General features: G+C 53.0%; 4 protein-coding genes across 4 annotated transcripts; all 4 read left to right on the forward strand.

Annotated features, from left to right (window-relative positions):
* Window positions 1-611: 611 nt before the first annotated feature.
* On the forward strand, window positions 612-1,799 carry TRIVIDRAFT_65319 (uncharacterized protein; the record flags this gene model as incomplete). The annotated part of the gene is made up of 3 exons (XM_014094584.1): window positions 612-830; window positions 885-1,144; window positions 1,181-1,799. 3 exons carry the CDS (start codon window positions 612-614, stop codon window positions 1,797-1,799), a joined length of 1,098 nt encoding a protein of 365 aa, XP_013950059.1.
* Window positions 1,800-2,555: 756 nt separating this feature from the next.
* Window positions 2,556-4,864, forward strand: TRIVIDRAFT_11796 (uncharacterized protein; the record flags this gene model as incomplete). The annotated part of the gene is made up of 4 exons (XM_014094530.2): window positions 2,556-3,557; window positions 3,612-3,784; window positions 3,868-4,721; window positions 4,797-4,864. The coding sequence occupies 4 exons, from the start codon at window positions 2,556-2,558 to the stop codon at window positions 4,862-4,864; spliced, it is 2,097 nt and encodes a 698-aa protein (XP_013950005.1).
* A 2,448-nt stretch (window positions 4,865-7,312) lies between these two features.
* Window positions 7,313-8,323, forward strand: TRIVIDRAFT_87653 (uncharacterized protein; the record flags this gene model as incomplete). Its single annotated transcript, XM_014094585.1, has 3 exons — window positions 7,313-7,342; window positions 7,399-7,469; window positions 7,561-8,323. The coding sequence occupies 3 exons, from the start codon at window positions 7,338-7,340 to the stop codon at window positions 8,127-8,129; spliced, it is 645 nt and encodes a 214-aa protein (XP_013950060.1).
* Window positions 8,324-12,106: 3,783 nt separating this feature from the next.
* Window positions 12,107-14,231, forward strand: TRIVIDRAFT_214613 (uncharacterized protein; the record flags this gene model as incomplete). The annotated part of the gene is made up of 2 exons (XM_014094586.1): window positions 12,107-12,521; window positions 12,647-14,231. The coding sequence occupies 2 exons, from the start codon at window positions 12,107-12,109 to the stop codon at window positions 13,981-13,983; spliced, it is 1,752 nt and encodes a 583-aa protein (XP_013950061.1).
* Between the last annotated feature and the right edge of the window lie 370 nt (window positions 14,232-14,601).

The following is a 14,601-nucleotide window of genomic DNA, read 5'->3' on the forward strand; positions in this document are numbered from 1 at the left end:
CATGCCAGAGGCACAAGTGTGAATTAATGGCAGTCTACTCCGTATACTAACTAATTTCACAGAACCTCCAACCGTATGGACAAAGTATATTTAATTATTGGTGTGAACATCAGACATCCATATGATCAAAATTAGTCCAACTTCGCAATCATGTGCTTCAGCTTCCAGCAAGCAAGGGGGCCATGTCTCGCCTCGGATTTGCTGTCGATTTGCCCCTGTCCCAGATCTCCGAGCCCGCCAAAGCCTGCGCTAGAGCGGCGCTGAACAAATGTGGCCAGTTGAGCTTCCACCTAGCTTCGCCACAGCATTTTCGCGGCCCTTTGTCCAATCCATTCTTTGTCCAGTGTGTTTTCTGCCTCCAAAACCTCCGGCCTGTGCCTGTTGTTGATTCTAGCCATCATGTTCCACTGAAGCTCTCCCTTTGCTGTTGAATTCTCGCCGTCCCTTGCAGCAGCATTTTCTTTCCTCGTCCGTCCTCCCTCATTTTAATCGTCTAATTAAAGAGGAAAAAAAAAGAGCACCTATTTCGCGCCCCCCTCGGCCGACTTTCTTAGAGCATCGTCGATCCTTTACACGCCTTTCTTTTCTTCATTCTGTCTTGGTCTCTCGACATGGCCGACACGGTTTCACTTTTGCGGAGGCTAATACTCGAGTCACCACCGGGAGAATGGGCTGTCAACCAGCTTCGTGAGCTGCTCATCGGCGCCCTCAAGCAGGGGCCGATCCCTCAGCACGTTGCTTTCGAGATGGACGGCAACAGACGTTACGCTAGAAGTCGTCGCATGGAGACTGTCGAAGGACATCACCGTGGCTTCGAGGCCTTGGCTAGGGTTCGTTGCCCACCTACCTACCCCTGCTCTCGTGGCTAACACAGCTGTTTCTAGATTATGGAAATCTGCTACAAGTGCGGCGTCAAGGTCGTGACTGTCTACGCGTTCAGCATCGAGAACTTCAACCGGCCAAAATACGAGGTCGAAGGACTAATGCAGCTTGCAAAGGTTAAACTGGAGCAGCTCACAACCTACGGCGACATCCTTGACCGCTATGGAGCTTGCGTCCGAATCCTGGGCCAGCGTGAGTTGATACGCGAAGACGTTCTGGAAGTAATGGACAAGGCTGTCGCAAGGACCAAGCACAACAAGAAGTACGTATCGAAATCCTGTACTCTACTGAGTCAAAGGCGGCTAACAGTCTGGCTTAGGGCTGTCCTGAATATTTGCTTCCCCTATACCTCGAGGGCAGAGATGACAACCGCCATCCGATCAACCGTGCAAGAGTTTCTGTCTCCGACGCCGCCCAAGAACACCCCCTTCTCGCCATCGCGCATAAGGCAAAAGATATTGTCCAACCAACTCGATGGACGTGAGCCACTGCCCACAATCCCAGACGAGCCACTTGACGATGTCGAGTTCGACGATAACGATTCCTCTTCTACTACTTTGCCCCCGGACTCTCCCGAGCCTCGATTGCTGACCAGGTCGGGGTCGTATGGCTCTACGGCGCTGCCCAACCCCGACAGCATTACAGTAGACACCATCGAGAGACACATATACACTGCTGATGACCCCCCTCTGGACATTTTTGTCAGGACGAGCGGCGTTGAGCGGCTCAGCGACTTCATGCTCTGGCAGTGCCACCAAGACACGCACATCTTCTTCCGCAAGTGCCTATGGCCCGATTTCGACCTAAAGGACTTTATATGGGTGCTCTTGGAGTGGCAATGGAGACAGAAGCAGTCGGATAGAGAGAACTCCTCGGTCAAGGCGAGGACTAACAAGGCGCGAAGCATGATGGAGTGATTATGGCGACGATACCCCGTTTCGTTTTGTAGAGAGGCATGGCATATTACATCATATCATATTATTAGTACCCGGCGCTTTTTTTTTTTTTTTTTTTTTTTTTTTTGGTTATGGTAGAAGGCCGCTTCGATTCTCGCCATGCATTTGCTGTGTTAGACTATAATCCCCTCTTTTTCTTTTTTTCATTTCTTGTTTCTTTGTCCAATCTACATCCACTGTGTTCCTTTGTCTCTTTCAAGCAAGCTCCATACTTAGATCAACAGTCAGAAGCAATAAATAGGGCCCAATATGTACGGGCAATCAAGTGCGCGCCATGGTCTGCAGCTCAGCTGACGCCATACCTGTAACCACAGCTCTCTCGGAGCCCAGCTTTTTCCGGCTGCCCAATGACAGCTGTTCTTCAGTGCGGTGCGCGCTGTGTCATGCGCCGCTAGCTCACCAGGAACGGCAGAATCGGGCGGTACGTACCCCCGTATCTCGCGGCAGATGTGCTCCTCGCTCCCCAAACCCAGAGATACGATTCTGCTGCTTGATCATCACCTTCGCACCATCTGCACGTCTCCCACGCATGATCTGGCTCTCTGACCTCGCATTCGGAGCAGGATGGCCTAGGCGGTCCCCAATCAGAGGCGTCTTTTTACTGTTTCTCCCTCTTTAGCCACTTCCGTCGCCCTCAAAGGGAAAAAAAAAAAGTTCGCCAGCTGCTCTCGCCCCTCTACCCAGATTCACACAGCAATCACCTGTCCCGTCCTCGCAATGAAGTCGGCCAAGGCTCCCGTCGTGGAAGCGCCGTCGCACCGGAGGTCGCAGCCTGTCCGCCAGACGCGCACGAATCCTCCTCGAAGCTCGGCGACCGCTGCTCGCTCCGGAACCAGAGACTCGCTGGGCGGCCCAGTTGGGGACCAGCCCATTGACATCTTCCCTGCCATCACCCACTTTGCCGACACCATTACCGCCCTCCCCAAAGAGCTTGTCCGACACTTTACTCTGCTCAAGGAGGTCGACGCCAAGATCTTCGCTCCTCAAGAGCAGCTTTTCAAGCTTATCGCCTCCGCGAGGACTTTCGCGGTTCCCGAAGCGCTAACGAGCAATGACGCCTCTGGCACGACCGGGCTAAAGGCTGCACCCACGAACGCTCTGGCAAGTTCCAACGGGATTGCGTCCAACCAGCACCACCAGTCCGTGATTTCGACCGAGGATACCAATGGCGGCGTGTTCGACCCCTCCAACCTCCATCGCCGCCAGCTGTTCCGCCAGACCGCGATTAAAATACAGGAAATGCTCGTGTCGCTGGAGGAGAAGAATCATGTCATTTCCACGGCGAACGAGGCACTGCAGAGGCAGCTGGCTCGCGTGGAAGATGTATGGCCATATTTAGAGAACGAGTTCAGCGACGAAGCGAAATGGGGAAGCACCACGCATTGGGCCTACCCTGAGAATCGCAATGGCAAGCCTTCTCAGGCGGCTGAAAGATCCAGACGCGATGGCGCAGCGGCCATTTCAGCCGCGGCACAGGCCCTAGCAGAACAGGCTGCCGCTCGCAGCGACGCTAGAAAGCAGGCTGTCCAAGCCAAGAAGAGTCAAAAGGTGCATGCCCTCGATTCGGAAGCCGATGATCATGATAGCCGAAACAAGGACGGCAGCAGCAAGAAAACCGCCGCTAGCAAAGTCCGAAAGACAGCCGATAGTAGCAACATTGGCTTGGGTATATCTACTGGAGCTTCCTCCAACGGCAACCCCCCACAGAAGAGGCGCAAAGTGGATAAAGAAAAAGAAAAGGAAAAGGAAAAAGATAAGGGTCAAGACAAGGAGAAAGCCGTCGCCAGTGGTGGAGAGGCACCACCAATGGAGCGTGCTATGAGCCTCGTCTTTGGGAACAACTCATCCAAGACGAAGCCCACCACTAGCCCTCGAGAGACTCCAGCTCCAGAGGTGCCGAAGAAACGCAAGGCTCTGCCCACGAGCAGCGGCCAATCCAAGAAGAAGTATGCCATTGTCTATTCTCACCCGTTGTATCTATTCGCCCTTTGGCCTAGACTATGATGCTGACTGCTTTGTGCCTTTCCAGGAACGCCCTATCGGCCACCATGTCCCCCTCAGCTGCGTCGTCTCCTGTCCTTGGAGTTTTACCAGAGACAAAGGTGCCAACGAGCCGCCCATCACCCGTACCGGCACCGGCACCCACGCCCGCACCTCGACCGACAACGTCTCGCGCGCGACAGAATTCCATACAGTCAAACTCAGAAGCCAGCAAGGCCAGGCCCCCCTCTTCGGCGGCCAAGAAGACAAATGGGAATATCCCCAACACGCCCGAAATCACACCGGCTGCAAATTGGTCACGCCCCAACCATGACTCTGAACTTGGCAAGGAACCCTTGGTGACGGTCAAAATTGAGCCTTCACCAAAGGAGCCAGAGCAAGTAGACGATAAGCCTGTGGCGACCCCCATTCCCGCTGTCATCACCACCACGTCCTCTAGTCGCAGGAATAGCAGAGTGGACGAGACGGATCGCAAGAGCGAGCCTACTCAGCCTACGCCGCAAAGCACGGGCATGGTCACGACCAAGAGTGGAAGAGCAAGCAAGCCATCCACCCCGGCTCTACCAAGTTTCCAAGACGCGGCTGCTGCCAGGCCGCGGGCGACGCGCAATGCAGAGCCAACGGGCAATGGCAAAAAGACGCAGCAAAAGAAGGGCGTTACAGGAGCGCAGGCTCTGGCTCAGCTCGTAGATGAGGATGGAAATAGCAGCATGCAGGGCGACGAGGGTGATGAGGATGCCGACGTTGATGCGGATGAAGCCACATACTGCTATTGTAACAGCATCAGTTATGGCGCAATGGTCGCGTGCGATTCCGACGACTGCGCTCGCGAATGGTTCCATTTGGCTTGTGTGGGCCTCAAGGTTGCGCCAAGTTCGAAGAGTAAGTTCCAATATGCCCTCTTTCGAGAGGCGCTATTCCGTCATATTGGAAGACGCTGCTAACAATGCCTAATAGCTAAATGGTACTGCCCAGACTGCAAGGAGCGCCTCAAGATGGGGAACAAAAAGAACGGTAGCCGATAGTCGAAGGCTGCATCAGCGGAGATAAAGCGTATAGCAAGGCGTATGCTAAGGCTTGATTGAGGCATCGCTGTCTTTGGAGTACCAGATATTGTTTGTGATGTTTTTTTTTTTTTTTTTTTTTTTTGGCTGCTCGGCGTTTGTTTCAATTGTGCTCTTCTGCTTCATCATCTCTCTTCTTTCCTCTCACTTGTGTTTTCTTTCATCTTCGAAAGCATGTACGATCATGCTCGATACGACAACAACAACAACACGGCGTTTTGTTCACATAGGATTCGGCCACATATCATATCAGGCTTGTTACGGATAGTATTCACACTCGGGGTTCCAGCTTCGGATTTACGCAGTCTTTTTTGTGTATGAGACGCACCCTACTTACACAAAAGATCTGAGAAGGGAAAATACCTTGCCTACCTAGGCAGGGACATGTTGGAAGCATAGACACATATGTCGTTATCGGCGTCGCAATACGAATGGGAGGCAGGTTCTGGCGGTGGGATTTGGACGGGGCGACAAATGGGCGACATCTGTGACATGCTGTGGGCGTCGAAGCGGACCGAACGGCAGCAGCTTCGTGTTGAAGGGATCCCCAAGGTCGCACGCGGTTCCAGGCTGACTCTACCAGGTGACGAGGGATGCTGACGGCCGCTTTTGGTATTTGCTTTTGTGGTGAAGCTGGGAAACGGATGACGGGATTCTCATTAGGTAACTCGGATGCACTAGGTAGCTTCGGCAGGATAGCTCAAAGGCAATCTGCATACATAGGTCCGAAAGGCCCGCCAATAGACATATTCAGTGATGAAGCGACGTGGAGCAGAATGTGCGTGATGGGTACGTGTCGGGCCCCATGCGTAGGTACACATAGATGCCTACCTACCTAGGTGCTGTACTGCGCAAGTCATATATGGGGTATATTGGGGTATATGGGGAATATGGAGTCTATGGGGATGGTTTATGAGCAGCAATGGAGCAAATGGAGAGGGGTTAGTAGATCCTGGAGCACAGAACGCCAAGTTGCATGTCGTATTGGGCTTCTATATACCTCATAAACAACCGGCTGCCCAAAGGGAGGACTCTTGTGTTTCGTTCTGCTCTTGTATAGTACGAGTATACGGAATAGAGACCACCTCACTTATAGAATAAGCCCGGAGAATGCTCTGTATAACAGCATCAACCCCTACCCACCTCTAGTAGATGTAGCTGTACATGCCAAGATGGAATATATTGCTTTGCTTCTCAATGGTAACACAACCTCCAAGCTGGCAATATACACGGCTAATACGGCACGGCTTCATCCAGAGCGACCTTTTTTTTTCCAGTTCCCTCCTGCGGTTTCTGGCATCACCATAGGGAGGCTCTCACGCGATATGTACGAGTAATCCATTTTACCCACCAACACTAGCTGCAAAGGCACTCTGTAGTCTGAGAAGAACTGGATGCTAAATAAGGGGCATTTCCGGCTGCAACGTCCCCGCCCAACACTATTATGTGATGTTTTTGGTTTGTCCGCCGTCAAATCAGGCTGATGGTATTCACACGCCCCCCCTCCTTGCTTCCCCGTATTTTCGAGAGGGGAAGGGGGGAGGCTTTAATTACGTTAAGGTAATGAATATTCCGCGGCTCTCGCTCACTGTGGCATGGCGGTAGCTTGAGAGAGGCTGCTTTGAAGTTACGAGGAAGCAGTGGTTAGGAGGCCCGCAAGAACCGAGGCATGCTTCCTTGATGTAAGACGGCCAAGGGCATCTCCAAGTGACTTGTGACACGCATAGAGTTGGAGCCTACCTATCAACAAAGAAAACAGAAGATGGAAAAAAATAAAAAATAAAAATAAAAAAGCCGCACCCGAGTGCCCAGCAAAGTAAGCTGACCGACCTCACTGCGCACAAAGCGCAAACGGTGTCTCCTTCTCCTGCTGTACTCGTATGTCTGCAACAAAAACACCGTGTTAGCGCTCCGCGTGATGCCTCTCCTCCGCTCATTTACATAACAAAATCTGGGGAAGAAATTTCTAGTCCCTTTTCTAGCCCGGCCAGCCCCGTTGAGGCGTCACTAATTCGCTAGCCAGCATATTCAAACAGCGGCCCCTGCTCACCCTCCTTTTTTTTTTTTTCCAGAGGGGGAAGATCCAAGAGCCGCCCTGACGGATCTAAGCTAGTGGCAGAAATAGCCGGTCTAGAAGAGCAGAAGGGGGAGAAAGGGAAAATAGCATCAAATATTGGAAGCGGTGCTGAAAAGAGATCTGACTGGGGTGGGGGCGGGGCGGGGTGGCTGCTTAGTTGCTGAGGCTGAGGCTGTGGCTGTGCGCCTTTGTGTCTTTGTGCTTGTCGCCGGAAGCATGTGGCTGAGAATATCGTTATCGATACGACTAGCGGCTAAAAAAAATTATGGCAGAGTTTGCTGCTGAGGCGGACAAACGTTGTCGATTTGATATTGATACCCTGTTTAGCATCTTCACAGTCCACATCAAACAGCCACGATGCGGTACGTCTCCGGGATACAGGCCTCTACGGGAATTGCATTGCTAACTCAGCCTCCAGGATTGAGGACTGCAGCTTTTGTGGCCGTCCGGCCTACCCTTCCAAGGGCATTACCTTTGTCAGGAATGATGGTGAGTGCCTCTTTATAAATTTGCCCCCCTCCAGACGACATACAATGGCAGTGACAACTAACCGGGACTCGTCCTTGTTCTTCTCGTCCAGGCAAATCATTCAGATTCTGCAGATCAAAATGCAACCGCAACTACAAGATGAAGCGTAACCCCCGCAAGTTGAAGTGGACAAAGGCCTACCGCCGAAACGCCGGCAAGGAGATGACGGTCGACAGCACACTGCAGTTCGCCCAGCGCCGCAACGAGCCCGTCCGCTACGACCGCGACCTGGTGAACAAGACCATGGCCGCCATCAAGCGTGTCAGCGAGATCCGCGCCCGCCGCGAGCGCGTCTTCTACAAGAAGCGCATGGCCGGCAAGCGCGAGAAGGAGCTGGCCATTGCCCGCAAGCTGGTCGCCGAGAACGAGCACCTGCTGCCCCGGCTCCGCGGAAGCGAGAAGAAGAGGCTGGCGGAGCTGGCGGCCCAGGGCGTGGAGGTGGCCCCCGAGGAGGAACTGCTGTCCACGCGCAAGAACACTGTCAAGGCGTTTGGTGGCGAGCAGAGGAGGCTCAAGGTCCGGGTGGACGGAGGTGTGGAGGAGGTGGTGAACACTTTCCGGGACGAGGATGGGGAAGAGGAGGAGGAGGAGGAGGAGGACGATGTCGATATGGAGGACTGAGCGGGAGCGTGGCCGGGCTCATCACTTTTGTTACGACGAGATTGGCCGCCGTTGGGCTGGCCTTGAGGTACAATGTTTGTGTCTGGTGATTGGTCATGACTCGTGGGTCCAGCGACTCGTCAGCGTTGGGTTGGTTTCGGCGTTTAAAGGATATACAGTAGTAATGCAAAACAAAAAGTTGTTCGGTTTTGGTGTAACCAGATGCAAGTGGTTGGTCTCTTGGAGGTGCTTCCCTAGTAGGTGGTGCTACGGGGATGCAGCATGATATGATTGCGTGTATACAAGAGCAGGGCATGGGTGAAACCCACCGATGGCATACTGTATTTTACGATGGCAGCAGAAGGCGTCTGCATCGCCTATCGAGCGCCTGATGTTTGTGCTACCGAAGCACGACTCCCTGGGTAAGGCAGAAACTGTTGCATGCCAGCGGTAAAGCAAGGGGAGGCAGAAGCTGAAGCAGGGCACGTGTAACTCGTATGTGTGCGTTGAATCATGCGTTAGGCAATGCTTGGCTGCAATGTCGCCAGAACATGGAGTGTTTTTGTACCTATCAAGTGTGCGCAGGGTTCTTTGCCCGTGCTCTAGACCCATCTATTCACTCAACTCGACTCACATAGCAAACTTGACCAGTGTTAGAAATGGTGAGAACGGAATGCACGCCTGTTCTGGGATTGGTAGATTGGTAGGCAGTATGTCAAGAGCAAGGTGATGTGGTATCGGCCATCACGATTTTGTCTCACAATGCGACTACAGACAGGCGCCTAGGGAGGATGCAGAGTTGCCGTTTTGGTAAATTTCCGACAAAGAGAATGGGCAGAGATAAAAATCAAGGTTAAATGACTTAGCACGCCTTTTCGGGGCTGCTGAGTGGCCATGTTTTACTCTGTATGCATGATAAGGGGGGGCAGGCGTTGAAAAAAGGGCAGCAAAATCTGATAAGAGATGCACGGGATCTGGATGACGTCTGTAGTTGAACGCCACGTCTTGTTTGTTGGTCCAACCCGAGTTTCACATTCCCATCGAGATCTCACTGTCATCTCACCAAAAGACAAGCCTCGTATTGGATACAGCACAGCAGCAACTATTACTCACCCTCCCTTCACGCATCGGAAGCAAGGCCAGTCAGTGTCCGACCTCGCAGACCAATTGCCAGGCGAGGGGTGTGGATAGCAAAAAAGGGCACGGATTCCTTGTAAAATTTCAGCCTCTGGATCTGGGTCCATCGGCATCGGCTGGCTTCGGTTCATACGGCGGCCGTTGTGCTGCAGCCTTGAGCGGTCATGCATGATACTCGTACTAATGTGTAGCCGCGAGTTCTATTCGCCCGTATTGTCAGCATCGCGGCTTTTACGAAGGAGAACCTGCAGCTGGTGCTGCCAGTGTTCCAGCCACGTTGACGGCATCATGTACGAAGTACGGGGGGATCATTCTACACTGCTGCAGGTGCTGTTAACGCCGGCAGCCCCTCGATGCCGCATCCGATGACCGACAGCTGCGACTACCAATAATCACCATGAGACGGAGAACGGGTGCGTAATTAGCTGTCAAGCTCTGCCACTGGCAGCGAGGTCGGTATGTTGATGCGTCTTGGCAAAGGACAGGCCTGAGACCGGAATTTCGGATCACGACCGCCAGCAGAGCAGGCTCGTGACCTGCTCGATGACGATGGCGGAGCAGGCCCGGCTGTGGGCAAACATGACGGCAGTAACAGAAGCAGAGGTACATAGAAGCAGAACGAAGCTCACGATGAGGAATTGCTCTACCTTTCCGGCAGCTACGGCGGCGTGCCCGATCCGATGCCATTGACCAATCCCAAGCGGGAGACAGCATGTCGTTGCGTGGTGGCCCCGTGGCTGGCCAAATCGGACCCCAGATTCGGGGGAGCTGTCTCGCCGCTGGCTTGTCGCATCGACGGGTCGTCAGATGAACACGCCAGGCCGCCCCATTGACACCGTGTACCAGTTACCGACTTGGGAGGCGCAGGCATGAGAACGATCATCGATGGCAGTTCATAAGGGGTGGCCTGTCAATCAGGAGCTTGGTTGCATTGGCCTTTTCCCAGCAATGTGGGCAAGCGAGATGGCTGGATGGAACAGGAAAAGCACCAACGCCGAGAGATCACGAGGACATGTTGCTAAGTAACGTTGAGTTGTGCTTTAGAGGGCCTAGAAGCTGGAAGCAGGAAGAAAGGCTAGTGATTATGTAAAAAGTACGGATATTGGGCGGTTGAGGTTAGAGAGGCTTGGGGCTGCTTTGCCAAACCCGGAATTTCTATTACGGCACTCCAACCAGAGTCACACCCACCGCGTCTCCCGAGCCGGAGCGAAAGGCCGGGCGGCTGTTCTTTTTTTTTTTTTTTTTTTTTTTTTTCTTGTCTGTGGCCAGAATGACGTTGGGTGGTGAGTGCATCAGCCACCAGGAGGAATAGAGTGCTGATGAACTCTGTCCTCGCAGTGCCTGTAAGAGGTACACAACAGCCCGTATTACGCTTTCTAGGGACCTTCTTTGCTGCAATGGGCAAGCCGCCGAAGTCTTGGAGAATATTCCGGCCGAAAATCCAATAGGGATTCGGTGATGCTACCCCTTGATGTATCTGTACTCGTACAGCACTCCACGAGCGCAACGCTGCAACAGCTGGCCCTTTTTACTTTTTCCCCAAATTGCATCAATTGACACGCCCCTCACCTCATGGGGCTCGACTCGACCGACTCGCTGCTTGCCAGATTTCATGAGCCAAGTGGCACTTGCTCCCAGCGCTGCTCACCTGACGGGCAGAAACATCCAGTCACCGGTTTTCATTACACAATCCAGACGTGCTGTGAGCTAATGGGGGGCGCCGCGTGCCAGCACGTTCCCGCCCCGGAGCGCCAATCGAGAGCCCTGGAGCGACGTGCTGGAGAGCCCTAAAGGCCTGCGGCAAACGCTCCCCGTCAGGTAGTGAGATGCGCTGCTAGCCACCTACTCCAGGCCTGGTCAGTGGCGCAGAGGCAGCATCTCCGGGCGCCGCTATGCCGCAAATCCTGGGGTGCTGTTGCGTAGTTGCTCAGCGCTTGTACCGGTACTTGTGCTAGTCTACGAGTGTGCGTCCACCGGCGCCCAATTGTCGCACCAACTAGTACCAGTACGACGAGCACAGGCACAGGCACAAACGCAACACAAACGATCCCCAAAAATGGGTGCCAAATTGGGCCTCGCAGCTGCGTGTATCTGCACACCCCCCCGGCACAGCGAGGCCCCCTTAGCACCAAAAAGGTCCCGAGAGTGCTGCGAAACTTCGCCTTAGTTCCACACCCCCCCTGTCCGACTCGGACGACGTTCGACTTACACATAAAAATCCCCAGAACCACCACGAAACCGCCACCGGGGAGGCCCTTTTCTTTCGCCCTCAAAAAAAGCTTTTATCTAGGTTTGCACGCTGTTTTTTCTGAAACCCCGTGTTGTTGTGTTGTGCAAAGGAATACCCCAAGCGGTCTGAATCATCTGCGTCCTGCAACATTGCATTTCGTTTGCTGGTGTCCCAACGACTCGCGTCATCATACCTCCGTCTCCCACTCCGAATTCAACTGCCGTGTGTGTTTGCTGTGTTGCTTTGAAAGAGAACGAAGAAGAGAAAGGAAGAAGAAGGAAGCGATAAGAAGACGAGTTGACAACTGTCCATTCTCTCAGGCGAAAAGAGGGCAACAAGACCTCCAACGCAGCACAACAAAACTCCATCTCGTCCATTTTCTTTACTCGCAAACAACGCTCCAAACCCTCCCCTCTCCACTTACCACGCGAAGCAAGAGTCATTACATACAAACTTCCCACTAGCTTCGGCGCCACAACCAGACTAAGCTTTTGCTCGACCGGGCTAACACGACATATACCCTTTGTTTGTCCCAAAAATAATATATAACCACATGGCCACCCCCCGCGGCTTTGAGTGCCGACGACCTTCGGTGCTCGAACACGCTGGAAACCCCTTCAAGGGCTCGAGTATGGCTCGCGCGATCTCTCCGCCGTCCGAGACAGCTTCGCGATCCTCCTTCTCGTCGGTGCGAGAAAACGACGATGGATTTGCCCAGACCTTCACCCGATCCAAGATCTCGTCGTACACGGAGGTGCCCGAGGATGTCTTTGACGAATCACCAGTGGCCGAGCTGCCTCAGTCGACCTTCCAGGCGCCCTTGACGCAGCCAAACAGCAAGCTTCATGGCTTCTGGTATCCTGCCGACGGCTTCAGAGGGTGGAGGGAGATTCCTCTCAAGGGACGGACCGCCAGCCGCAGCTGCGAGGATCTGCACAAGCTGCATATGACTTGGGAGACTCCCGCTCCTGCTGTTGTCGAGAAGCCCCACGAAGCCTATCCCACGACTGCATCGCCTCTCGAACGGCTACCAAGCGAAGTGCTAGGTATTTTTTTGCCCCAACATTTTTTAAAATTTTCTCCTACTTTTTCAATTCTTTGAATTGTGGAGTGCATCACGAGAAGGAAACGAATTACGGGGCTTGAGTGCTAACCATCTCCTCCATCGCAGGTGCCATCATCGATCTCCTATTCATTGAGCTTCCTCCCAATGGATTGACAACTCGCAATGCGGACCTCATGTCCCTTTTGCTCACCTCCCGATCTCTTCACGCTGCTACCCTTACCACTCTCTACCGACACATTACTATTCCCCACTCACGAATCTTCCGCAAGTTTCTTTCCACCATTATGACATACCCGTCCCTGGCGACGATTGTGCGGCGCCTTGACTTTAGTCACTTCAACCCCTCCATGTTCTTCACCACTGCCAGCGAGAGGGCACAGGCTCGGAATCTGACATCAGAGACGCTTGTCCAGTGCCTTAAGCTGACGCCCTACCTTCAAGAATTCCTGGTTCAGGAATACATCGACGACGATCTTAGCGCCGATGTGCTCCGCCAGCTCTTTTTCAATTCCCCTCAGCTCCGCGCGTTAGACTTTTGTGGCTGCTCTTCTGTCTCCTTCAGGAACTCTTTCACCAGCGTACTGGAGGACGAGTGGCCCGAAACCCTCTCCGTCACCAAGCTGTCATTCCACAAGTGTCTTAGCCTACCCTCCTCCGTCTTTGAGAAGATTCTTCCTCGGCTGCCTCGATTAACCCATTTGGACGTTGCGGGCACGCGCATTACCGATCAAGCTCTTCTCTCCATTCCTACATCTGCGAGACTCACTCATCTGAATCTCGCCAAATGCAAGGATCTATCTGCAGAGGCCGTTCTGCAATTCATCTCATCTCACCCCGCGGCTAAAACATTGATATTCCTCAGCCTTGCCACCGATGCGAGCAACCACTTGCTGCTGGGTAAAGATGATGTGGATCAACTTTTGCCAAAGTTGCCAAACACTCTCCGCTCGCTGAGCCTGCGGGGCAGCCGAATGGAGTCGTCACACCTACCTGAGCTTGTCAGACTCTCGCAGTCTCTAGAGGAGCTCGCTCTTGGTCGTGGGTTGGGTATGGCCGACATCCAAGGGCTATTCTACCAGGGCAAAAAGGCCCTGCCTCATAACCTGAAATACATTGATATTTCGGACATCGATACTCTTATCGGAAGCGCCAGCGAACTGCTGGCTCCCGCCTCGGCGCCGCTTCATGTGATTGAAATTGGCGAACGGTCCTATGAACGGGCTGCCAAGGTGAACAAGAATCTCGAGCGGGTAGGCTGGACTGCCAAAGAGTTTGGTAGCCGCTACTGGCTTGTACGGAGAAATCCGGACGGCACGACTCAGGATAACGGAGGGCGCCTGTGGAAGATGGGCGCCGACAGCTGGGGAATGAGAAAGATCCCCGTCGCTGTGGCCGAGGTCGGCGGCATGTACGGCTCCTTTATGTTTGGACGACGTCTCTAATGACTCGCAATTCTTCTTCTTCTTCTTTTTCTTTGCTCATTTATTTCCCATCCATGTTTACGCCTCTAAAGGTTGATTGGAGTTTGCCTTTATTTTCGGGTTTCTGTTTTTGGTTTGCATTCTCTACTCTGGAGTTTTTCTCAATCAGCGGGGTGCATACAGCCTTACTTTCGACGGTGTTTGGGACTGGGAAGATATCCAAAAGCATACTTTTTGCTCAGCGTTCTGTTTAGTTGGGGAAAAGATACAAAAAAAAATTGGGCGTTTATGGGAACAGAATGTAAAGGGTGACGCGTGGCTGAAGGGGTAACGAGGCTGTTTGGCGATATCCACTTTTAGAGGCGCATTCTGCCAAGGTTTATCTTCTCGTTCCTGATTTAGTGTCTTATGTAGTTGCTAATTGGACAAGCGAATGGATGAATCACAACTGATGATACTGTCGGTGAACGTCCCATGCAGAGTGACAGAGGCGTCGCCGTCTTATGTGACCTATTTAGGAAATATCCAGAATAAGGAACTGTAGCAAGCACGCCAGCTCAAGATGGCACGGTTGGCACCCGACAATTGAAGAAGGCAGCTAAAAAATGAGTTAAAAAATAATAAATAATAATAATAAAA

Source organism: Trichoderma virens (genome assembly GCF_000170995.1).
Source record: "Trichoderma virens Gv29-8 chromosome Unknown TRIVIscaffold_91, whole genome shotgun sequence".
NCBI classification, from domain to species: domain Eukaryota; kingdom Fungi; phylum Ascomycota; class Sordariomycetes; order Hypocreales; family Hypocreaceae; genus Trichoderma; species Trichoderma virens.